The following is a 24,354-nucleotide window of genomic DNA, read 5'->3' as shown; positions in this document are numbered from 1 at the left end:
TAATCCAAGCGCCCAGCCGCCTGGCTCTCGCAGCCCCTCGCTGCCCCTTGCCGCCCCGCTCTCTTGCTCCCACATTCCAGCCATCCCCTCCAGCCTTGGGGGCCTGGAGGAGGACCTCTGTGTGGCAGGCCTCCAACTCACTGCTTCCCTCCACATTCTCGCCCCCTTGGGCTAGTGGGCAGGCATCTTCCATCTCATCATGGCTGCAAGAAGGGGCTCCCTTGGGACTGGGGCTGAAGGTGAAGACTTCACCCCCATGATCTAACTCTGAACTGGGGAACCACCAGGGGCCCACTTGGCCCATGCATGGGCCGAGGGAAGGCCGTGCCACATCGACTAGCCAAAGGATCGGGGCTTGAGGAGCTAGTTAAGAGTTTTATAGTACATATTAAATTGATACTCAACTATTAAACTGTTTAAACGCTCATACATGTACCACCTAAAATGATCATTCTAACCACTGCTGTACCCACTCCCTCTGCTTGCTCCTTCCTATTTTAACCGCCTGGCAAACTCTCTACCTATATTTTAAGGCTATGAATCAAATATCATTTTCTCTGAGAACCCTTCCTGATTATCCCCAGGTAGAAGCAACATCTCCCTCTTCCTGAGCCCCATGACAGTGCTGACATTCTTCAGCAGAGCCCTTATCTGTCCCTGGTTTCTGAAACGGAGGACGGGACAGAGGAGGAAAGGATGGAGGGATGGGTAGATGGATGGATGGAGAGATGAATGGGTGGATAGATGGACAGAGGGAGGGGTGGATTCATGGCTGGATGGAGGGAGGAAGGGACCGAAGGAGGGAGGGATGGGTGAATGGATGGGTGGAGGGGTGGGTGGATGGATGGAGGGATGGAGGGTGGAGCGGATGCACAGGGGGAAGGAATGAATGGAGGGTGGGAGGGAGGAACGGGTGGCATTGAAACAGTCGGATAAACAGGAGTGTGGTGAGGAGGGGCCACCTTGGTTAGTTATCTGGGATAACTCGGTGGTAATAGGCATGGTGAGGCTGGAGGGCTGGCAGCTAGCAGGCAGGGGGTCCAGGCGTACTTACCAAGCTTCGCTGCTGCTTTAGCCGCTGCTGCTGCAGCCTGGGGGCCAACCCCTGGGGGAAGAGGAAGGGGAGAGCCTGGAAAGTGTGCCCCGGGATCTCCAGAGCCTGTCTCTTCCAGGCCCAAGAAAACCAACTGGTTCATATCTGGGTGTGGATGTGGGGCATATAGCAAGCAGAGGCTGGGAGAGCTGCCCCAGCTTCCTGCCTTGCCCCACCAGGGTCCTTCTTTAGACTCAGACCAGGGTCTGGATATAGGCTAGCTTTCTGGAGCCTGAGTTATTTGGCTGGTGGAGGGGTGAGGCTCTCCTTACCTGTCCCCGTTGGATACCCAGCCTTGCCCGCGGCACCAGCCACTCCTCCAGGCCCAAAGCCTGCGAGAGGAGAGGCTCAGTGGGCATCCGTGCGATCTCACGGTGGCTGCCCCCTCCCCTGCCCTTCAAGGACCAGGCCACCCAGAGCCTCCACCTGTCACCCCCAGCCAGAGTTAAATACAAACATGTGTGGAATGGTTATTCCCATTTTACAGATGAAGAGACTGAGGTTCTGAGAAGAAAACCTGTTTTCTCAAGGCCTGGTGATAAGTGCGAGGGCCAGGATTGAGAACCAAGCTGTCTTGAGTCCCAGTTCCACGTCCCCCTTCTTAGGGGGCTCCCATTCTGAGACTCCACGCCCACCCTACCCCCCAGTTGGTATTCTCCTAGCCCTGGACTGGGGCCATAGCTCCCTTGCCAGAACCCTGCAGCTGGAAGGAGCCAGAAGCCCGTCAGCCTAAGAGGGCCTTACCATAGGGCAGTTTCCCCGTGCTGTAGGGCAGTCCATAGCCACCTGAGGAGATGGAGCGTGGGCTCAGCGGCTGCCCCCTGGCGGCCCCACGCCTCACTGGGCCCCCCGCTACCTGGGCAGACAGACCTAGTCCCCACACGTACTGAGGCCTGAGGCCTCCTTCCGTCCACCAGGGTCCTGAGCTGCTTCCAGAGGCTCTCAGGAGAGCCAAGGCCTTGGAGGAGGAGAGGGGAGAGGATGCGCCGCTCCAGGGCACAAAGGGATGGCCATTCTTCTACCTGCCATGGCCCCCAAGCCTGAGGGTCTTCCTTAGTCTCTTCCCCAGCAGGAAATAGCTCATCATCGTGTGAGCTTGACAGCTGGGGTGAACTGACGTCAGAGGTTTCTTTCCAGTGAATGGTGTTTCTTGCCATCCACATATATGGCTTCCCATCAGGGCTACGGGTCTCTGTGCGTGTGTATGTGTGTGTGGACAGGGATGCATGTGTGTGTGTGGGAGGCCAGCACCTGCAAGATGTTGGTCTGTCCCCGCTTTCTTTCTTTTTTAAAAAAAATATTTCTTTATTTGGCTTTGCAGCACCTTGGTTGAGGCATGGGGGATTTCTAGTTGCAGCGTGCAGGCTCTAGTTCCCTGACCGGGGCTTGAACCCGGCCCCCTCCCTGCATTGGGAGTGTGGAGTCTCAGCCGCTGGACCCACCAGGGAAGTTCGTTCCTCCCCGCTTTCTTTTGCTGGTGACCAGAAGTGGGCAAAATTACCCAGGTTTCCTGACTACCCTCTCCAGCCACCCCAAGATACAGGTGGACAAACAAGTCCCCTCCCAAACTGACCTCCCAGCAGGGAGGCCCAGTGAGCGGTGTCTCACAAATCCTCTGCCTGCCTTACCTGGCAGCTTGGGTGCCTTGATGGGGTATCCCAGCGGGACTCCAGGCTGCTGCCCTCCGAAGGGTCCAACTCCTGCGGGAACAAGGAAAGCAAAGCAATCAGGCCCCAGCCACGTGGGCCAGAAGCCCCTGCGAAGCCTCCAGCCTCCAGTTCCACTTTCCGCTCAGACTAGAATGAGCTCCCATGGAATGGGAATATGGAAAGCATCCTGCCCAGAGGGCCTTCCTGCCTCTTTATGTCATCAGTCAGCTGAGCAACCCCCAGCGACGGGCGGCTTCCTCCAGGAAGCTGCAGGATGCTCCCCTTCCTGTGGCTTGGGCTACACTCGGAGACCGCAGCCTTCTCGCCATTTGGCACAGGCTGCTGCATTTTCTGGGCTCCTCTGGGCTGCCAGACAGGAGTGGGGGCAGGGGAAGCAGGCCTGTGACGGATGCCACTTTGTGCGAAGCCAGTCCAAGGCCTGGAGCAGTGGGAGTGCTCAGCTCCTCCCAGGGCAGGAATCCCTGCCTGGCTGCCCGCCACCGCCCCCCAGGCCTGCCCACCCTCCCTGGCGTGGAGGGACCCAGCCTTGCCTTACCTGGGATTCCAGCAAAAGCTCCGCCCCCACCTGTAATGACAAGGAGCCATCATTGCAGCTTGGCCACCACAGGCCCAGGGCACCCCGGCTCCGGTGAGGGGAGTGCTGGCCCAAGCCGCGGCCAGTTCTGCCCAGACTTCCCAGCTCATCACAAACACATCAGGGATTTCGCACCACCCATCTGGGCCAGCTGAGCCCAGGTTCCCCACCCCACTCAACCCAGGACAGAGGGGACTGAGGGTGATCGGAGAGTCCCACATACCTGGGGCCTTGGGCTTGACTCCTGCTCCAGTGGGAACCCCGGGGAGTACCCCTATACCCGGGAACCGAGCTCCTGAGAGAGCAAAGAGGGGGCTGGTGGTGAGGGTGGGGAAGGTACAACCTGGAAGGGCCAGCCTGGCACTGCACCCACCCTCCATGACACAGCTGGCTTCCTTTGATGTCAGCTACTGGCGTGGCTCATGGGGTGGGTGGAGGGCTCCTCTGGTGGTGACTTCTCTGCCCTGTCTGCCCCAGGGTCAGAAGTTTTAATCCTATTTCCTGTGCTTCTGTTGGCCTGTCTCTTAAACTGGAGTTAATTTCCCATCGCCCTGCCCAGCCTCATCAGAGAAGGCAGGCAGACAAGGGAACAGGCTGCAGGTCGGGGAGGCCTGTGCCCTTGGCGGGGAAGGGCTCTCAGTGGATGCGATTCACAACCAAACACGAAGCCATCATCTGCTCTGGCTGGGAGGTCTCCAGCGTTTAGTGCTGCCACCTCTCCTTTCTCCCCACACCGGGGCTGGGCCACCATAGCAGGCAGGGGCTCAGCAGGGGCCACGGGGGACCCTCTGCCAGCCAATCCCACCGAGCCAGCCTGAGTCTGGGGTTTTGGGGGAATTCAGGAGGTCACATGTTGCGTAGGGTGGCCAGGCCCTGGCGGGGAAAGGAGGTTGAGAGGGCAACTCCGAGGGTCTCCTGCAGGGCGGATGTGCTGGGCGGGCCCCCCTGGTGACTCATGGCATTTGGGAAACCGCTGGCCACTCTGGGGACTCGGTCTGTCCCTGGAGACCCACCGCAGGCTGTGACGTTGGTCTGGGTCTGGGCCTAGGCTTGGGGTTCTGGGGGGGCTGTGGGGAGCTTGCTGGTCTTCCTAGGGGAAAGACAACCAGAGCTATCTTTGGTCTGTGGCCTGAGCTTTAATGCTTAGGGCAACAGTGCCCGTCAAGACTCCGGTGGCCACAGTTTGGGGGAGCTGGGGGCCCCCTGGGAGGCTGCCAGGGGCTGTTCTCTTCGCTCTAGGGTCCCTCTTTTCCTCTTTGCTCTCACCTGCGCCTGGAAGCACTCCGCCCGGGTACACACCTGGGAGCCCCACACCTACAGCCAAAAGAAAACCGTGTGAGCAGCAGCCGTGCCTCCAGGAGCCTCTCATGGTCCTTCCCTTTGCAGCAGTCCCAAGGCTCCCGAGCTAGCCCCCCAGGATCGCCCTGGGGAAGAGCTGGGGACATGTGTGTGGTGGCTGCAGGCCCCCCTCCCACGAGTTCCGGAAGTCATCTGCAGATCCTTCTGTGCGTGGATTTGTCCCGTCTCCTGGAGCCTGTTTACACGGCTGGACACGGTCGGCCCAGCCCAACTCGGGGCTAACAGCTTCCAGATGTTCCCTTCCCGCTGTGCGGACTCAGGCCGCCTTCAGTTGAACCTGAAGTCACTTCCTTGAGGGCTCGGTGCAGAGGGACGGACACCGGATGGGGCTTCACCCCAGCCCTGCCGGGACTGGGCGGACCCTGCTGCACTGACTCCCTGCTCTGCGCCTCAGTGTCCCCATCGGTCACCCGAATGCCTGCCACAGAGCCTGTCTCTCAGGTCTGCTCCAAGGTCCTGGAGGAAGGGCCTGGAAGGACGGCCGGAGTCCCTCGCCCCTGTCTGGGACCCGGCATCACGCTCTGGGCCTGCCTCTGCCCCTTGACCCCTGCCCCGCTGCAGCCAAGGCCCTGACCTTCCTGCCCCTGGGGGGAGCTTGGGAGCTCTTGCCTCTCCCTGACCTCTGCCCTCCAGCCCCAGGGACTCCATCCACTGACCTGGCACTTTCCCAGGCTTCACTCCAGCCCCGACTCCGGCTCCAAGTTGAGGCACCACTGCACCTGGAGGGGAAGGGGCCACATCAGAGGGGGCTCCCCTCCTCCCACGACTTCCTCCCGGGCCACCCAGGTCTCGCCTCCATACCTGTAGATACTCCTAAGCCGCCAATACCACCAATGCCGCCGACCCCGAGACCAGCAGCACCTGCAGAGACAGAGGCGGGTCACACCAGGAGCCGTGAAAGGCAGCAGGACACTGGACTGAGGTCTGGCTCCGCCTCTGCCTCACTTTGAGACTCAGACATAGCTAGTTGCCTCCCATCACCCCCAGGAGACTGGAGCTGAGGATCCTGTTCACCTGCCCACCCCCTACCCGACTCAGGAAAGGTTTTTTGCAAGGTGGAGAGCCCACAGAGGCCAGAGGGCTTACGGCACATCCCAAAGGGTACTACTCACCGGCCTTGGCAGCGGCTTTATAGGCTGCAGCAGCGCCAGCCGGGCCACCGGGCACCAGAGCCCCTGGGAAGGCACCTGCGGGCAAAGCCCCGAGCCCTGCAGAGAGGAAGATAGGTGAGCTCCTGCTCCCAGCCCGGCCCTGGCCCACCCCGTCCAGGAGGTACATCTGAGGCTCTTCTGCTCCGTGCAAAGATGTGACTGGGTTCAATGTCAGAGATGCAGTATGGCCCAGGCTGCTCCGCTCAGCCTGACAAGCTACAGGGATCTTTTGGGGTCAGACTTCCACACCTCCCTCCTTCAGGAAGCCTTCCTGAAGCCCCGCTGAGTTGGGTGACTTCTTTGGGCTTCAGGGGCTGCTTCCTTCTAGCTCTTCTTGCTTGCTGCCTGCTAAGTTGCTGCAGTTGTGTCCGACTCTTTGGGACCCCATGGACTGCAGTCCACTGTAGCTCCTCTGTCCACGGGGTTCTCCAGGCAAGAATCCCGGAGTGGGTTGCCATGCCCTTCTCCAGGGGAATCTTCCCGACCCAGGAATCGAATCTGCCTCTGTCTCCTGCATTGGCAGGCGGGTTCTTAACCACTACTGCCACCTCGTCAGTATGTTATAATAGCTCCAAGACCCAGCTGTCATTCCCGGGGCCCCGGGCAGGTGGTCTTAACATCACACCCTACACCGGTGCCCAGAACAGGCCTGGTCTGCACCCAAAGGGGCATCTTGCCTGGATGTTAACACTAACCTGCTCCAAGGCCAGGGGCGGCAAGCCCTCCGACACCTGTAGGGAGAAGAACACAGAGCCAGGTGAGGGAAGGCTGGTGTGGGTCATCGTTCCTGGGCCCAGGGTAGGAAGGGACTCACGGAACCTGGCAATGCTGGGATCCGTGTGTGGCCACTCAGGTCTCTAAGCTGGACTCAAGTTTTCGGTACTTGGCAGCCAATCCTGGTAAGATAGTCACCACTGCTTAGTAACCAACTGCTTTGTGCCATGTGGGTGCCACTGTGTTGATCCCAACCAGACCTCTCAGTTTCCTTAGAAGTCCCGCCAGCTAACGGGGGACCCAGGAGGGCTTTCCCTTGGGGCTGGAGCTGAGCAGAAGCTGCCAGCAAGGCCAGGCCAGGCCCTGCCCTGCTCCCACGTCAGCCCCACCCCAGGCCTTTCTTCGGCTTCCTTGCAGGAGTCCCCTGGTGCAGCCCACGCCCTCTCCCTTGTATCTGGAACCCTTTTTGTCATCCATCTAGCCTGCCCTGCAGTCTGGGAGCCTCCTTGCCTGCAGACAGATGCTAAAATGTTTATAAAAAGCCAAATGGGTCCCTCTGGCTCTCTCCTTCCCACATCTGGGCTCGATCTCTGCTTTTCTCCCTCCAGGAGACATTCCACGGCTTTGGCCAGGACCGATGGGCAATCAGGTTGGAGTTCACAACCGTGCCGGCTTTGTTTCCAATTATATGAGAATCTCTCCCACAAGCGCCAGTCCTGGTCACCAGGGTCCCAAGCTCAGAGGCGGCCTCTCTGGGGACCGACCCCAAACAAGCAGGACAGCTGAGTCCCCGAGAGTCCACCTGCCTTTCTCTGGGTGTGGTCCCCTGGCCTCACTTCCTACTTATGTGAGCTGGCCCGTCTGAAAGCCAGCCAGGCCCTCTGTGAGATGGGCCTCTGCCTCCGGCCCATCTCCCTTCCGGGCAGGTGTGGTGTGGTCTGGCCGGGCCTGGGGTGTGCCTGGGTTCACTTCCCAGCGCTGCCGGCCCCACCCCGCCCCAGCTCTGTCAGGGGTGTTTCTCTCCAGCCTGGCCTATTTCCTGAGGTCCAGCAGGGCAGCAGACACCCTCTGGCCTTTCCTGACCACAGAGGGGCCGGGAGGAGAGGATGGGGACTGGCCAGGAAGCAAGAAGAGGCTGGTGGGTGGGGTGGGGCAGGTGGCTCTCTGCAGCCATCTGCCCTCTTTCAGTGCTCCCCTCCAGGGTCGCCCCTGAGCAGAGTCCCACCCCTGCTCCCCTTCTTCCCGTGGACTTCTCTGGCCCAAATGCCCCTAGGAGTCCAACCCCTGGAAAGAAGGAGAGAGGGGTGAGGAGGAGAGAGGGGTGAGAACGGCCAAGATTGGGAGCCCCGAGAGGCCTGGCTTATCCAACCGTCACTCTCCAGAGTCACTGAGCTCTGGATTTAAATCTTGCTGCCCCATGTTACTCCTTGCATGAAACAGCAAGTCACTTGCCCTTCACTTTCCCTCAGTTTCCCCACGTACAAAAAGGCTGGTGTGTCCCCAACCTTCCTGGGACCACAGGGCTTGTGAGCAGAGAGCATGTTGTGTCTGCAGCCTGTTGGGATGACCGCTGGATGTCCCCCCCCTGCTCTTTCCTAGGCTCTTGGGTGGGTGACTGGCCTTCAGCCGGTGCTGGGGGTGGGGGTGGTGCTGGCTCCCAGCTGCCTGGTCCCCCACTGAGAGCCCAGGCGGGGCCAGCTCCCGAGGCCCACGAGCAGCAGCTGCCAGGCCACCCACCCTCTACTCGCCAAGGGATTAGTTGTTCCCAGGCATGACACTCGCTGCCTGTGCCCAGTTCCATCTCTCCTGGGTATGCCCGGATGTGGGGAGCTGCCCTGTGTTGGGGGGCACTGTGGCCCAGTCCAGGCCTTTGGAGCCCGGAGACCTAAGGCTGAAAGATAAGCTCTGGGAGGTCATGGAGTCCAGTCCCTTTTCATCAGTCGAGGTCCTGACTTTCCTCTTGGTCTACATCTTCACTCCAAGCTGGAAGTCCTTTTGGAAGTCTACGCTAAATCTTTCATTACTCAAAGCTTCACTTTATCAACTGCGACTGTGTGCAAGTTTCTGTCTTCTCTCTGGTGTTTCATCACCACCGACCGTGCGTCCCCGGCTGCCAACGGGATCAACCAGTCCCTCCTCCAGCTCTGCAGTCACGACTTCCTCCATTTGGGTCTTCCCAGATACGTGCGATCCTAATTCCACACCCTTGCTTATCTAGCCTTTCCTCTCTTCTCTCTCCACCATCAAAGATGCTTTTTTTTTTTTTTTTTTCAAAGATGCTTTTAAGATCACTCACTCCTCTGAGAAGATAGGAAACAGGTTCTGGTGGGAAAAGCAGTGGATCCCAAAGGGCTCCCAGCCCTGCAGACTCCTACAGACCCCAGTAAACCCCTTGCCCAGGCCTCCTGCCCTCCTGTGTCTCTCTCTTGCCTGGCCCCAGCCCTAGAGTTTCACAACCCAGATGGGGTTGCAGGGAAGGGGAATCTGGGTTTTGTAGATTCATTTGCACTTGAATCATCGAACATTGTTGGAGGGGGGGTGGATTTCGTAAGAGCTGTTGGACATGCAAACTGTCCTGGAGTCTCAGGCTTCAAAACCAGGGAGACACGGAGTGGGGTGGGGTAGGGGGGCGGGTGGGGGGAAAGGCTATATCTCGTGTTGATCAGATCATAAATCCAGACAGAGACACCCCTTCCTCCACCTGCTCCTTATCCACCAGGACTTCCTGGAGGAACCCACCTTCCCTCTTTCCTTGGCGAGGGGGGTGTGGTGTGTTCTCTGGAGCTTAGTGGACCTAGCGGTGGATTGGAGCCCTGTGGGCCAGGACACAGCCAACCACATCTGACTGGAAAACTCCATGGTCGGAGCACAGCTGAAAGGGGCCTGGGATCAGGAAGGAAGCTCATCTGGGGTCAGGGTTAGGGTGCAGCCTAGGGTTAGGTGCAGGGCTTTGATCTGGGGTCAAGGCTCAGCCTGGGGTCAGGATAAGGGCTCAGAATGGATCATCAGAGTCAAGGATAGCCAAGATCTTGGCCTGGAGTAAGAGAGGGCTTCATTTGGGAGTCAGGGATCATTCAGGCAGAGGCTGGGGTCCAATTATCTGTGTCTGAGCCCAGAGTGACATTCACAGGCTTGGTGGCCACTGGAGCATCAATTCTGACCTTTGACCCCAGCACCAGGGCTGTTTTCTGGGATCTGGTGCAGAGGGGACTCTCGGGGGGCACAGAGGCCTGGGCAGAGTCGGTGCCGGACACCCCACCTTCAGGGAGGACTGTAAGCTGCCTCTAGCCTCCTGACCCTGGAAGCCCCAGAGCTCGGTCCTAGCCTGGTCCTGGGAGGCGTTGACTAGAGGGGAGGGTCCATCCACCACCTCACTCCCTCCTCCCATCCACAGGCCCGGTTCAGGGGTCTGTGGCCCCTTCCCTCCCCTGCCCCCTCAGTGCTCAGAGGCTGCAGGGCTTACCTGGCTTAGCTGGTTTGACTCCAGGGCCCAGTGCTACAGAGGGAAGGAGGGAAGAGATGGTTGTTAATGGGGAGTCCTAGCCCACCTGTCCCACTACGATCCCCACAGGGCACTGTGGGGTTCACTGTGGGGTCAGTGTACAAGGAGCTGCTGGGAGCCCAGCACCTAGATGCCTGGGTGGGGGCCCAGGTCCCTTCCTGACCTGGGGTTTCCCCCTCTCTCACTGTTTATCAGGCCTCTGAAGGGGGTGATGGTTCCCACTCAGCTGGATTTGCATGGATATTACTAAGGATCAAAAGAAATGTGAAAGAAGGCAGGGGCCCCCAGGGAGAAGAGACTGGGGGCAAGGGCTTAGGGGGCTGAGGGATATAGTTTTTAGAAAAGTCCCTCTCCACTAGATGCTCAGTCTGGGAAAAGAGGGACCCCTTAATGCCTGAGTTTTCTGAGGTTTGAGGTCCAAGGATATGTGTGGGTTAGGCTGAGACCCAGACCCCATTAGCGAGGAGCCAAGTTTGGTGTTTGAACTCACCTCCTCCTCCCAGGCCTCCAAGACCAGCCCCTGTGTCAGCAGGATAGAGAGAGAGGGAAAGCCATCAAGGTCCCTGCCAAGAAGCCATCGACTGACCCATGGTCAAATCCATTGCTGCCTAGCCACATGATCTTGGGCAAGCCTTGAGCTCTGTGAGCCTCTGTTTCCTCATCTGTCTCATCTGGCAAAAGTCTCCTGCCTCTGTGTGTGCCTGGGAATGTGCTGGTGGCTTCTCTCACTTCCACATGAGTTCTGAACGCTCAAACCCTTTTATTTTTTGTGGGTTTTTTTGGCCATACTGTGCGGTATGAGGGATCTCAGTCCCCTGGACCTGGAACCCATGCCTCCTGTACTGAAAGTGTGGTTTCTAAACCACTGGACCATCAGGGAAGTCCTTTAAACACTTTTTAAGTATTGAAAATATTATCTGTGATTTTTCAATCTACGCTAAAACATCAAGCTTTTTTTCTAAATTAAAGGAAGGGATTGCCTCCCCCTCTATCCCCGCCCCCACCCCCCCCACAACCCCGGCCATGCCATTGAGCTAACATTCTGCCCTTTTTTTTTTCTCTTGAGGTGGGGCTAATCTTCATCTGCACCTTGTTCTTGCTTTTATATTGTTTTTACTTGAAAATCACTTGACCGTAAGAGAGCATATTCATACTTTTTAGTAGTTGTATAACCTTAGATTACTTAATCACACCCTCCTGTCAAGCGGGTTTCTTGTTTTGCATTTTTGCTAGTAACATTCTTATGAACCTTGGGGCAGATGGCTTTTTTTTTTCTCTCTCTCTTCTTTTCAATGATTTCCTTTGAATGGATTTCCAAGAGTGGGGTTAATGGTTCGAAGACTAAACAGCAGAGGATGGGTGAGGCGGCCACTTTCCTACCGTTTTGCAAGCACTGAGTTTCATCTTTTAGAAAATTTATGCTCAGTAGTTGTAGAACAGCATCATGTAAACTGCTTTTTAATATAGGAGTGACTGATGAGTCCTCTGCGGTGGGCATGCCAATGTTTTTTCCTTTTTAAATGTCCAAATGTCTGTCTCTTGCAAATTTAATCAGCATCTGTCTTACCTGGGCACGTGCAAATTTCATGTACATTACCTGGGAAGAAGACGCCTCCAGGAACTCCACCAGGAACAGCTCCTGGGACCCCTGGAAGGAAGGAGGCAGAGTCCCCCATGAGCCAGAATGAATAAAAGCGTAATGATAAAAGATAGTCTTACTGAGTCTTAGTGAAGTCGCTCAGTCGTGTCCGACTCTTTGTGACCCCATGGACTGTAGTCTACCAGGCTCCTCTGTCCATGGGATTTTCCAGGCAATAGTCCTGGAGTGGATTGTCATTTCCTTCTCCAGGGGATCTTCCCAACCCAGGGATCGAACCCAGGTCTCCCGCATTGTAGACAGACACTTTATCGTCTGAGCCACCAGGGAAGTCTAAAGTCTAAGATAAAAGATAGGGATGATGGCAATAATCCTGTGTGTCTACAAAGTAACCAGTGTCGCCCAAGCACCTTATGTTTGCAAAGCATTTTCTCTTTCCTGCTCCTCAAAATGGCCCAGTGAGTTTGGAAGGGCAGGGATTATTAACTTCAATTTAACAGATGTGAATTCAGGCTCAGAGATGTTAAGACACGGGCCGGGGGTCACACAGCTGCAAATAGATGTAGGCTGGATTCAAAGCCAGGCCACTCCTCTGAGCATAATGGCTCGTGCTGTGTTACCTGGGGAAGGCCTGGCCAGGGACTGGGTCTGAGCACCTTTGGCCACGTCTCTCCAGTCCTGAGCAGCGTGGGCAGGACCCAGCGTCGTGGGAGAGCAGGCCTGGGCTGTGACAGCAAGCGGTAAGGAAACGCGGCTGCTGCCAGCCGAAGCCCAGCCATTCCCACACTGATAGGAAAGCGTGAGGTCAGCGTCCTTAGCTGCTGGGCAGCAGAGCTTGGGTGGGGCTCTGGCTGTCTGACACAGAGCTGTCTAAGGAGGCGCGGGGGCCCAGAGGGGGACACCATGAATGAGCAAAGTGAATAGTTTCCTAAGGAAAAGCTAATTCACTGGCTGGGCCAAAGGGGCCGTCTGCCCAGCCCAGATCACGAGTTCAGTCCCCACGGACCCGTGAAGCTCTCACAGGGGAACACTGGGAGGCCGGGCCCCAGACCCAGCCTGTGTGTAGTCATGGCAACAGACAATCCTGGTGCAGACCAGGCCCTGACTCCATCACCACTGAATGGCCCCTTGACAAGCTGCCTTGCCGGTGCCCCAGCCTGAGCCCCGGCACCACCCAGCTGAACATGGCTGAATGAATGGGGTTAGGGGAGAGTGTAGGGCAGCTTCCCGCATGCCCAGCAGACATCTGGCCTCTGTGGCCTGGCTGTGCTGCACAGCTGGGCCTGCTGGCCCCAGGGCCTGGTCAGCCTCAGCCACGGCCCAGCAGGGTGGAGGATGCCAAGCTGTCATGGTCACCCTGTGCCAAAGCCCCGGCGCCACCCGCCCCTCCCCCCCACCCCCCGCCGCCGCCCCAGGCACTGTGATCCAGGCCTGGAGTGTCTAAGTAATCTGCTCAGAGCCTCGAGGGGCTCAGAGCGGTGGCCCAGGAGGCTGGGCCTGCTGGGAATGGGCGCTCGGGCCCTGTCATCGACTGCCAAGCGCACACATGGTCCTTTGATGCCTTCTCTGGCTCGGGCTTCCAGCTCTGAGCACTGGCTCGTGTGCCTTTCCCTGCCTGGCCTCTCTGCCTCCTCCCCTTCCTTCCCCTCCCCCTCCTCTCCTCTCCCCTCGGCTCTCTGGCTCCAGAGTTGGGGGAGGGGGGCGCTGGGCGGCTGCAAGAACAATGTGGTGGGCGGAGGGAGCAAAGGGCTCAGGACAGACCCATCTGGTCTGTAATACCGGCTGTGCCAACTTCTTACCATCTGTGTGACCTCAGGCAAGTCACTTAACCTCTCTGAACTTCAGTTTCCTTTGTAGAAACGTGGGGCTAATAACTTCTGCCTTGCCAGGTTGCTGCGGAGTTGTCAAAGAGTTCCAGAGACCTGCCCTGGGCCTGGCGCTTGCTCCCTAATTGCTCCAAAATAAGTAAATTAATTAATGACTGACACTTTGTTTCTACTTCACAGTACATGGCCTGGGGCCAGGGAGACATAGGTGCTCAATAAAGGATGGGTGAATTTGGTGGAGGGGAGCCAAGGAAGTTGCCTGGAGGTCTGGTCTGACCTCTTCCATCCCCAACGGGCTTACGGGTCTCCCCACCTCAGGCTGGTCTGGTTGAACCCCCAGTTCCTCTCCTGGGGTTCTGTTCTCCCCCCAGCGCAGGGGCCAGGCCTGTCCTGGGATCAGCCAGCTCCTCTTCTGCTTTCACTCTCCCCAGGGCCTACCCAGCTCTCCCCAGCTCTCTCTTCTCCCCACTCTCCACCTCCATGATTCAGAGCCCAACAGTGTCTGCCAAACTCCATGCCTGAACCATGACGGCCCACAGAGCCAAAGGTTTTGATCCCCATTCTGCAGTGAGGAAACGGAGAAGCCTTAGTGGGCGTAAAGGATCCCCGCCGGGCCCCTCTTTGAGTACAGGAGAGGGGAGAACAGAATAAGACTGGTGGTGATCAAAGGTTTTTGAAAAGGCAGCAGTCTCCTCTCCTGCCCCTCATGCGAAGGGTCATCCTGCTTCCCACCTCCCCTCCTTGGCCTGAGCTGTTCCTCCTGCCAGGAATGCCCTTTCCTCTCTCCAAGTCCTACCCTTCCACCAAGACTGGGCTCTGCTTCTCCCCCCTGCCGTCTCTGAGCCTGTGGTTCCCACTGCTCAGCTGCCCAAAGCAGTTGGCCTGGAGCATACTTGTCTTGTTTTATGTGGGTTTGGCTTGTTTCACCGGCTAGCCCAGGGTGGAACTTGTCTCTTGCATCTTAGAATCATGGTCCTAGACTCTCAGGGATCATAACAGTCTTTTGGCCTGGGTTGAAATTCCTCTGCGAACATCCTGTGTTTCTGCTTGCACGCCTCCAGTGACAGGCAAATCACCACCTCCTGATGCTATCAGCTCTACCAACAGAGATCTCCCTCCTACTGAGATAGAATCTGCTCTTCTGTCTCTCCAGTTCTGCCCCCTAGAGCCCCAAAGACCGAGGCTCACCTCCCATCCACAGAAGCCCCTCAAACATTTAATTTTCTTTCAAGATTTAACTCAAATGTCACCTCTGCCATGAAGCCTTCTTGGATTTCCTCTGCACCACCCTCTCTCCCAGGCTTGTCACCTTCCTCCGTTACTGCATCTCTGTTTACACATGGGCTGCCTCCCCATTAGACAAAATGTGGCGTGAGTAGCAAGAGAAAAATTAAACCTTATAAATGTGTATGAATTACAAAGGTTGATATTAGTTCACACTAGCAAATCTCCAGTAAGAGAATATATGGTTTTTAAAATTTGCATTCCCATAGTCCTCTTGATGCATTATTTGCAATATGACATTGCTGGAGCCACCCACCGGCCCTAGGAGATATGCTGGGCAAGGATCTTCTCCCTATTTTACAGCCAGGGAAACCATCCATAAACCAGAGAGATGAAATGCCTGGCCAGGTACTCAGAGCTGACCCCAGTCACACACAGGGCCTTCTGCCTGGGCCCTGGGCTCCAGGTTCAAAGAGCTGGGAGACGGCTGTTCGGGAGCAAGCAGAGGGCCAGCGGGCCTTGGCAGGGGACTTTGCCAATTCCAAGTCCAGGGGGGCCGGCCTGGGGAGCAGATAAGACCACACGAAGCTGTTTGTTGTTTGCATGGAGAAAGGCTGCCAAGGGCTTTTCAAAAACAATCCGCCCTTCAGTGACTGAGTCTGTCCCCTCCCTCCCCTCGGGCATGCCTGCCTTCCTGCCTCGGCCCCAGCAGACTCAGAGAGCAGCATCAACCCCTAAACTGGGGGTCCGAGGCCCTGGAGGCCCCTCAGAGTCACCTGGGCAGCAGCTTTAACAAGACCTACATGTCTGGGTCCCTCCTCAGACCAAGTAAAGCAAGAATTTTGGGGTGAGACCCCATGTCAGAATGGTTTCAAGTTCCAATAGGCTGAAAAAAAATCCCTGTTTCAAAACCATCTTCAGTTCCAAAATCAGAAAAACAAAAATGAAAAACCACCCAAAGCTAAAATGATAAAATTTCTGGGGGTTTGGGGCAGCTGGTCCCAATTATAACTGATTTAATTTCTCTCTCTCTTTAAATGGCAAGGGAGTCTGGGGCAAATGATCTTCAAAGCTACTTTTGACCCATCTTAAATGGGTCCAGACAACCCTTCCATCGCAGAGCCTTCCTGGGTTGTCCCGTTTTTGTCTCCACTGGCAACGTGGTTCTTCGGGACTAGGGCACCCATAAGGGTGACATCCTTCAGGATAGCCGGGCAGGTGTGAGAGTGTGTGTGCTTGTGTTGAGCCTGTGTATGTGCGAGGGGGCCCCTCCTTTGGGAGGCTCTGGGCACAAACCCCAGAAGAACGCATCAGTTCACACACCCCTTATTTGGACCCGGCTACTCTACCACCCGGGACAGAGCTGAGATTTATGTTTGCAAAAAAAGAACAGGGCCAGCGGAGCATTTAACCCGGTCATTGAGGGTGCATTCTTCTTAGGGCAGGCCCACCCTGGAGTACTCAGGCCCAGGCCTGCCCCCTCCCAAATGCCACTTGGAACCTGGCCCCCACCTCCCTCATCCTTTAGCGCAGGGACGAGCTGGCTGGTACTCACCCCCTGGTGCTGCCTTAGCCTGTCTCAGCCTCAATCTCCCTGTTTGTGGAGTGTAGATAAAAATTCTCTACTCTCAGGGTTCCTGCGGAGGCTAGGCGTCATGCTCTAGCGAGGAGCTGTCTCTGGGAAGGCAGGTGTTCAGGGGCCAGACTCCGGGGAGGAGGTTCAGATGGGACCCAAGCTGCCATCTCAGGCCCGGGGATGGCTGCTCCCTTGGGATGGTCTCTCTGGCCCCCACGGGACCCCACCTGATGCTGTGCCAGCATCCCTCGGCTTTGTCCAGACTTGGGAGCTGACCTCTGTGCAGGAAGCCCCTGCTCCCAGCGGTCCTGCCCCGCCGGTCAATCTCACGGAAACAGCTGCTGCCTCTGCCCAGCTCCTGCTCCTGCCCTCTGGCCTGGCCCTGCTCCACCCAGTGGCCCCCGCATCCCGACACTGGCCCCCACTGGTTCTCACGGCAAAGAGGAGTCTCCTGGAAACCAGACCCCACCCAGGCTACCCCACCAAAGCTTCAGGAGCCTGCCTGCACCTCTCTCTCCCCACGGCCAGGAGCACCTTCAGGGGACGCGGGGGGACCACTCCCAGAGTCCCCCCATGGTGCGTAGCACCTGGAGAGGGACGTCCTCCGGGACCACGGCAGGGAACGTGCCAGGTGGCCCGGGAGTGCCCCCAGGTTCGTGCAAGCCCCCAGCACTCAGGCCTCTCCCTCTGCCAGGAGACGGATACCTTCCCCAGCTTCCCTGTCCTCGCTGGTGTTCCATAGCACACACACTCGCACGCACACACTCACACGCACACACTCACACGCACACACATGCTCAATGACGAACCACACCCAGTGACGCACCTGGACACCAGATCGCCTCTGGGATGCGCCTGTTGGGTGGCAGGCTTTTACACATGCTAACAGGCACTTTCACATATCCTATGAATATATCCTATAACATGCTTCCCTCCAACACACACACACACACTCTCACGCACGCATATGCACAATGACAAACCACACCCAGTGACACACCTGGACACCAGATCGCCTCTGTGTACATGCCTGTTGGGTGGCAGACTTCTGCACATGCTAACAGGCACTTTCATATATCTTATAACACCCCTCCTTCCAACACACACACACTCTCACACACAAACACACACACCTGTCCAGGGATGAACCTGTGAACATTCATCCCCTTGCAGAAACCTCCTCCTTTATCTGATGACATGATTGGACATATACAGACCATGCACACCTGTACAAGAGCATGTAACACACTCGTGCACACACGTACACTTCACATACTTACACACATGCTCAGAAGTCCCAGCCTTTCTCACCAGGGACAGACCACAGCGGCAGCTTTCCAACCCGCAACCCTGTAATCAACTTAACCCTGACATCACCCGGAGCAGGTCCCGACTTCCCAGGGGACAAGGAACCTGCCGAGGTCAGAGAGCTCACTCCTGCAGAGCTGGCCTCCAGCCCAGGTCCCCTGTCCCTGGGGCACGTGTACACAGCCACTGGGTCCACAGGTGTGCAAACCGCTGGTGCTCACAGACCCGACCGGACCTCGCCGGCCCTTCCCCAGTGTGCTCGGGATCCCCATCCTGGGAGAGCCCCCCAGGACAGAGCAAGATTCATCCACTCTGTCGGGGCAGCAGAAGCCGGCGCTGATCTGGGACCATCACCATTCTGAGTCTCGGGGCGAACGTATGACAGGTTTCTGCTCCTCACGGCTGGCTCCCGGGAGGGGTGGTTCCGAGGGTCCAGTGGCTGAGGGGCTCCTGCCTGGGAGGCCCCTGGAGGGTGCTGGGAGGGCAGGGAGCCCTCTCGTCGGTCGGTCCAGCCACCTGAGCGGGCGGCCCAAGGGCTGCGGGCCCTTGGGGGGAACAGGGGGAGGCCTACCTCCGGGCTGCGAGGGCTGGAGGATGCACAGCAGGAGCAGAAGGACTCCGGGCCGCCGAGCCGCAGCCGTCAGACCCGCCATCTCGGGGAGAAATGCCCCAGCCCGCTCTCTGCGCCTCGTTTTATCCCCAAAGCGTAATTGCTGCCTCGTCGGCTGCGAGGGAAGGAGGGAGGGAGAGAGGGCGGGCGGGAGGGCGGGAGAAGGGGGAGGCCTCGGGGAGGGGGCCACGGGGAGGGGGCAATTACGAAAGGCCGGCTCGCAAGCCTCCCAGGCTGGGTCTGACTGGACTGGACTGTGGGCTCTTTTTTTTTTTTTCCCTTAAAACACACGCGCGCACATACACACGCGCACACACACACACACACACAGTTTCCCCCCATCTCTCTCCCGCTTTCCCTCTGCGGCTGTTCTTTCGCTGCTGGCCCTGTTCCCGCCAGAAAGTGCGAGGGGGGCCTCTGCCAGGACAGCCCTCGGGAGAGGAAGCAGGAGGGAGGGCCCTGCAGCCCGGCCAAAAATCCGGCTCCAGCCAAGGCCTGAGTGGCCAGGCCCCCGCCCCTCCGGCTGGGCCCCGGGCCCAGTGTGGGGACACAGGCCAGCTGTCCTGCGCCTCTGCCCCCCCACCCCAGCCCTCCAGACTCCCTCACCACTCCCAGACCCAGCCAGAGACAGGCCAAAGCTGGGGAGGGGGCTGGGGTCTGGGGTCCATCCAGGCCAGGGTCTGGAGAGGTCAAGGGACTGTGGGCAGAATGGCTGGGAAGGTGAGACTGTGTTGCTGCTGCCCCCATGGGGCATCTGGGTGCAGGGAAGGGGACCCTGATGCCCTGCAGGGCTCCATTCTCTGTGGGTTAAGGTCACAGCCTCCTGCCTGAGGCTGGGGAGGGGGTGATGGGTTGGTCTAGGATCCAGGTCTGCAGAGGCCAGGTGGCTGCGGGCAGTATGGCTTGGGGGTTGAGACCCTGTTGGTGTCATTCCCTGGGGCATCAGGGGGTCACATTGGAGACTCTGATACATCAAGGGGCTCCGTCTGTCATGGATGAAGATATAGCCCCCTGCCGTTTATGCGGGCCACGGTGTCTGGTTAAGGTCAGGCTGGATCCCCAGGTGCCCTGCAGAGAACCAGGGGGATGAGGGAGCCCACTCAGACTGATAAGTGGCCCAACATCCCCCACCTTTATCACTTGGCCCCCACCTGTCCAAACACCGAGCATCCCTAGGACCCAAACCAGACCTGGTAGCCCTCAGACTACCAGGCCTCTCCTTGCCCCAGGAGAATGCCTGGGGCTGACGTTCCTCTGGCGGCCAGGAGGGGGAGGCCCTGCGCTGAAACAACTGGGACCAGCATTTCCAGAAGGACTTGGGCTGTCCTCGCCTGACTATGGGATCGGGACCCTGGGGATTGAGGGGTGAGATGGGGTGGGAAACGAGGGGGTCATGCCTCCCCACCTAAGTGGGGAAAAATTTAGGGGCCAGAGGATAGGAGAGGGAGACGGGTACCTGACTTCATCCCAGCTTTCAACGGGGAAAAGTCAAGGCCATGAGGTCTGAGAGCTTTTCCCTGCCCCCAGAGGGAGGATAAGAGGAGAACACAGTCACAAGTCCGAGGACAGGAGTTAAAGGACCCCTCCTCCAGCCAGGAGCACCGAGGCAGTCGGCAGGGCCAGTGGGGGAGGCCGGGGTGGCAGGGGCCAGAGGCCAGGCATTGGGCTTGGTGGGACCTAGGACTAAAATTCTGGCTCCAGCACTTTCTATCAGGGTAACCTCTTCAAAGGACTTCGGTTTCCTCATCTGTCATATGGTGATAAATACTCCTGCCTGGGAGGTTATCGCAAAGATGAGTGAGATGAGGTCATATATTTCTGTACCGTGCTGCAGTTCCGAAATGCTCCGTCCCCTGGTCTTAGCTCCAGTGCTGCTGCTGTTAACATTAGTTCTGCAAGCCCCACTCCTTGTAACTATTAGACTTAGCTCTCTGCTGGGTCACCCTGGGACCCTGAGCTCTCCCCTTCCTCTCCCTGCTCTTAGGCAGTGGCTGCTCTAGGAGTTTGGAAGGTGGTGGGTGTGGGTGCTAGAAGAACTGTCTTGAATCTGTGCATGCACAGTAAGTGTACAGCTCTTACTTCCTGTGTGTGTTATTTGGGGATCCTTTCGGGGGGTGTCGCTGATGAGATGATGAGCCCAAGCCAGCCCTTGTTGTTGAGGGTAGGGGGTGATCAGGGTTAGGGGCTGAGGCTCGGGGCCTGAGATGTGCCTGCTGGGGGAAGGGAGGGGAAGCCAGGGGGTAGGGTGGATCTGAGTGCCTGCCCCGTCCCGGGGAGCGGGAAGGACAAGGGTACTGGGGAGAAACTGGGCCCCACTCCTCTCAGGGCAGTGACGTGGGCAGGAACCGGCTTTCAGACTTGCAAACCGCAGTCTGCTCAGAGTCTTTATTAATTCCAGGACTGGGAGGGAGGCTGGAGCCAGCGGGAGAGGACTTGCTGCAGGGGTAGTGGTGGGGGGGGGGCCAAGAGAGGTGTGGGGGCGCCTGCAGGGTACGACTTGAGGCTGCCGGGCCCAGCCTCTCCGCTGTGTCCTGTCCCCCACCTGCATCCCTGAGTCCCCCCTTTTCCTTAGCATCCTGTATCACAGCAGCTCCCTGAACTCATATCCCACAGGCTTTCTGTACACCTCCAAAGAATCAAACCCAGTAGACTGATTATCCAGTGCCACTTAGTTCAATGCATTCAAGGCATAAAATGTAAGAACTGGGGGTTACAGTGACAGACCAACATTCATTCATTCAAGAAACACAACAGTCCTGAATTGCTCTCTACCCACCTGCCGGCATAGCTGTACAGATAAGCAATGTAAAAAAAAAAAAAGAAAAGAAAATGTCAAACTGCCTGGGGCACCAAATGTTGCAGGGGCTTGGCTTTACTGTTACCACCACCAAGTGTTACCCACCCACTTGGTCCAGAGCATCCAGGTGAGTCATTGATGGGCCACCAGCCTCTCCAGACCTTTAGGAAGGACAGAGCCCCAGCCTCCATTTGGCTCTCAGTCATGGCTGTGCTCAGAAACCCTCAGAAAAAGCCTCTCAGACAAAGCCCGGATTTCTGAGCATGTCCTTTAGGGCCTTGCCCGACCTGGCTCCACTGCTCTGCCTCTCTCCTCCCCTCTGGCTGATGGAGCGGCTCCCCAGCACCTGGACTCGTCCTGGGGGGCTGGGTGCTGGACCTTTGCTGCTGGAGTTCACTGGTCTCAACTTCCCCCAGCTCCGTGCCCCTCGACATGCCTGCCCCCAGAAGCTCTCTGAAGGTTCTTGAACTTGGTGCTTCATTCTTATCCTCCACTGGCCTGGCCATCACTGAGGGCAGTGTGAGGACGGACTCATTTCTGCTTCCTTCATGGTTGAAGAGTATGAGAGGACAAGCACAGACGTGCACTCCAGGAGATGGGGGCAGAGTTCTGCTGATAAGGACAGACCTCCAGAAACCCGGGAGGTGTGGTTTCTGTTTTCTCCCTTATCTACACATGGTCCTTTTGTCCACTGAGTGCAGGATGTGCTATCTATCTGCACGGGACCTTGGACCAGAGAGAGTAAGCGTAGGCTGCCAGCTAGCCTGGGAAGAGCTCGATGTCATCCCAGACCTGGGACCCCCTACTGGGGTTCCCTCAAATGAGGGGGCCTCAGTTATCAATCATTTACACCTCCGTGTGAGCGAGTGTCCCCCCGGCTGGTCCCATGGGAAATAAGGTCCTCATTACACTAACAGCGGGAACAAGAATTTCTCAACCTAAGTGAGGTTTGGGAAGGACTTGCATGCTGGTTGGGTAGTGTGGGCTCCAGAGCAGACCTTCTAAGAGAGAAGCAGCAGGAAGGCAGAGTGAAGGCCATACATACACACGCTGCCCTGGCCCATCCCTTCTCACCCATGAGACCCAGCTGCCAATGACATTAAGGTCTGAGCTTTCCCCTCTTCTGATTTTAAATTTTCTAGTAGCTTTGGAAAGAAAGCTATGACAAACGTGACAAACCTAGACAGCACATTAAAAACCAGAGAGATCACTTTGCCAACAAAGGTCCGTGTAGTCACAGCTATGGTTTTTCCAGTGGTCATGGATGAATGTGACAGTTAGACCATAAAGAAGGTTGAGCACTGAAGAATTGATACTTTCAAACTGTGGTGCTGGACCAGACTTTTGAGAGTCCCTTGGGCAGCAAGGAGATCAAATCAGTCCATCCTAAAGGAAATCAGTCCTGAATATTCATTGGAAGGACTGATGCTGAAGCTGAAATTCTAATACTTTGGACACCTGATGCGAAGAGCCAACTCATTGGAAAAGATCCTGCTGCTGGGAAAGATTGAAGGCAGGAAGAGAAGGGGACAACAGAGGATGAGATGGTTGGATGGCATCACCGACTCAATGGACATGAGTTCAAACAAACTCTGGGAAATGGGGAAGGACAGAGAAGCCTAGCATGCTGCAGTCCATGGGGTCACAAAGAGCTGGACATGACTTAGCAACTGAACAATAACAAGTAGCCACGTGAAAGAAAAGACAAATAAAATTAATTTGCTTAATAAGCTATGCTAAGTCACCTCAGTTGTGTCCGACTCTGTGCAACCCCAGAGACAGCAGCCCACCAGGCTCCCCTGTCCCTGGGATTCTCCAGGCAAGAACACTGGAGTGGGTTGCCATTTCCTTCTCCAATGCATGAAAGTGAAAAGTGAAAGTGAAGTCGCTCAGTTGTGTCCGACTCTTTGCAACCCCATGGACTGCAGCCTACCAGGCTCCTCCATCCATGGGATTTTCCAGGCAAGAGTACTGGAGTGGGGTGGCATTTAACCCAATATACCTAAAAGATTGTATTTGGAGCAATTAATGGATACAAAAAATTATTCAAGAGATATTTTGCATTCTTTTTTGTACAAAGTCTTCAAACTGGAGTGTAGGATACACTTTGACTATCACCTTGATTTAGATCAGTTACATTTCAAGTGCTCAGCAGCCTCCTGTGGCCAGTGGCTGCTGGGTGGATGGTCCAGGGCGAGACCACGAGGAGTCTGGGTCTGGTGGGGAATGAGCCTGACTTGGGACCAGCGAGGAGGGAACACTGGGGGTGGTTCTTGCTACTGAAAGGTTACCAGTGGGACAGGGCATGAGGAGAAGGGACAGAGGGAAGAGTGCAGTCCTTGGGGGCCCTCAGTGGGAGGCCCGAGGAACGCACAGCACAGGGGAGAGGCCATTGTGTTGGTGACCGAGCCAGGGAGGCCGGCCTCCTACCGAGGGGTACCAGGCAGCATTTCATCTAGGAGAGGAGAGCGGCCTTCTGCAGCTCAGCCTCCCCAGAGGCGGCTGGGACCCCCGCAGCGGACTTTCCTGGGGATAAAGCATCTGCAGCTGAAAAAAGACTGAACGCTGCAGATCTGGGCCACTCGTGGAATCTTACTTCATCACATGGGATCTGCCCAAACCCGGGTAAACCCAAGGGAAGTACAGCCTGTGCTCAGAGCGGGGTTTGGGAGTTGGGAAGGCGGGCTAGCATTTCTACAACCCACCAGGCTGGGGTGGGAGGGCAGAGGGGCCAGTGGCTGTCACTGTGACAGGGATTAACGCTGATCAGTGTGTGAGCTGCGACAGATCACCTTGTAATACCTGAAGAAGGTGACATCAGGAGTAATCAACCCTAAGGTGCACTCGTTTCCTTTTATGGAGACGGGACAGGGGTCTCCACAAGCCCTTATGAGGGAAAACTTCTGGCTTTAAGAGTCTAGTCCCTGGTGGCTCAAATGTTTAAGAATCTGCCTGCAATGCAGGAGACCTGGGTTCAATCCCTGGGTTGGGAACATTCCCTGGAGAATGGAATGACAACCCACTCCAGTATTCTTGCCTGGAGAATTCCATGGACAGAGGAGCCTGGCAGGCACATGGGGTCGCAAAGAGTCACACGACTGAGTGACTAACACACAGACACACACACACACACAGCAAGTACTCAAGAGTGGGACAGGGTCCACTGAAGCAGACGTTTGAGGCTGGGGGAGGAGAAGGCCAAGGAGGACCATCCCCCCTGCCCCACGCCCCAGCTCCACACACTGCCCCAGGGTTTCCCAGCTCCGGAGGCCCGCGTCTCCGATCCAGTAACCTCTGCCCAGGCCCGGGTGTTTGTATGTCTGAGTCATTTGTCAGTCTGGGTCCTTGGCCCG

General features: G+C 57.0%; 1 protein-coding gene across 14 annotated transcripts in view; it reads right to left on the bottom strand.

Annotated features, from left to right (window-relative positions):
• Nucleotides 1-18,264, bottom strand: part of ELN (elastin) — a 32,827-nt gene extending 14,563 nt beyond the window's left edge. For 4 of the 14 annotated variants that reach the window (XM_086374558.1, XM_086374561.1, XM_086374559.1 and 1 more), the window contains exons 1-15: nucleotides 18,166-18,264; nucleotides 11,661-11,711; nucleotides 10,554-10,583; nucleotides 10,025-10,057; nucleotides 6,543-6,578; nucleotides 5,809-5,904; nucleotides 5,498-5,557; nucleotides 5,353-5,415; nucleotides 4,604-4,651; nucleotides 3,561-3,632; nucleotides 3,299-3,328; nucleotides 2,722-2,793; nucleotides 1,838-1,879; nucleotides 1,366-1,425; nucleotides 1,055-1,105 (exon numbers count right to left, since the gene is read on the bottom strand). In XM_086374558.1, the coding sequence (XP_086230684.1) occupies nucleotides 1,055-1,105; nucleotides 1,366-1,425; nucleotides 1,838-1,879; nucleotides 2,722-2,793; nucleotides 3,299-3,328; nucleotides 3,561-3,632; nucleotides 4,604-4,651; nucleotides 5,353-5,415; nucleotides 5,498-5,557; nucleotides 5,809-5,904; nucleotides 6,543-6,578; nucleotides 10,025-10,057; nucleotides 10,554-10,583; nucleotides 11,661-11,711; nucleotides 18,166-18,247 (826 nt within the window). In that variant the 5' untranslated portion in view covers nucleotides 18,248-18,264. The remainder of the gene's footprint in view (nucleotides 1-1,054; nucleotides 1,106-1,365; nucleotides 1,426-1,837; nucleotides 1,880-2,721; nucleotides 2,794-3,298; nucleotides 3,329-3,560; nucleotides 3,633-4,603; nucleotides 4,652-5,352; nucleotides 5,416-5,497; nucleotides 5,558-5,808; nucleotides 5,905-6,542; nucleotides 6,579-10,024; nucleotides 10,058-10,553; nucleotides 10,584-11,660; nucleotides 11,712-18,165) is intronic. The other 10 variants (XM_086374568.1, XM_086374571.1, XM_086374570.1 and 7 more) reach the window with 3 other exon arrangements.
• Nucleotides 18,265-24,354: the final 6,090 nt, after the last annotated feature.

This window comes from Bos grunniens, chromosome 25, assembly GCF_055505025.1.
Source record: "Bos grunniens cultivar Pamir isolate PY7600 chromosome 25, Bosgru_T2T1.0, whole genome shotgun sequence".
NCBI lineage: Eukaryota > Metazoa > Chordata > Mammalia > Artiodactyla > Bovidae > Bos > Bos grunniens.
This window is presented reverse-complemented; position numbering and strand designations above follow the sequence as displayed.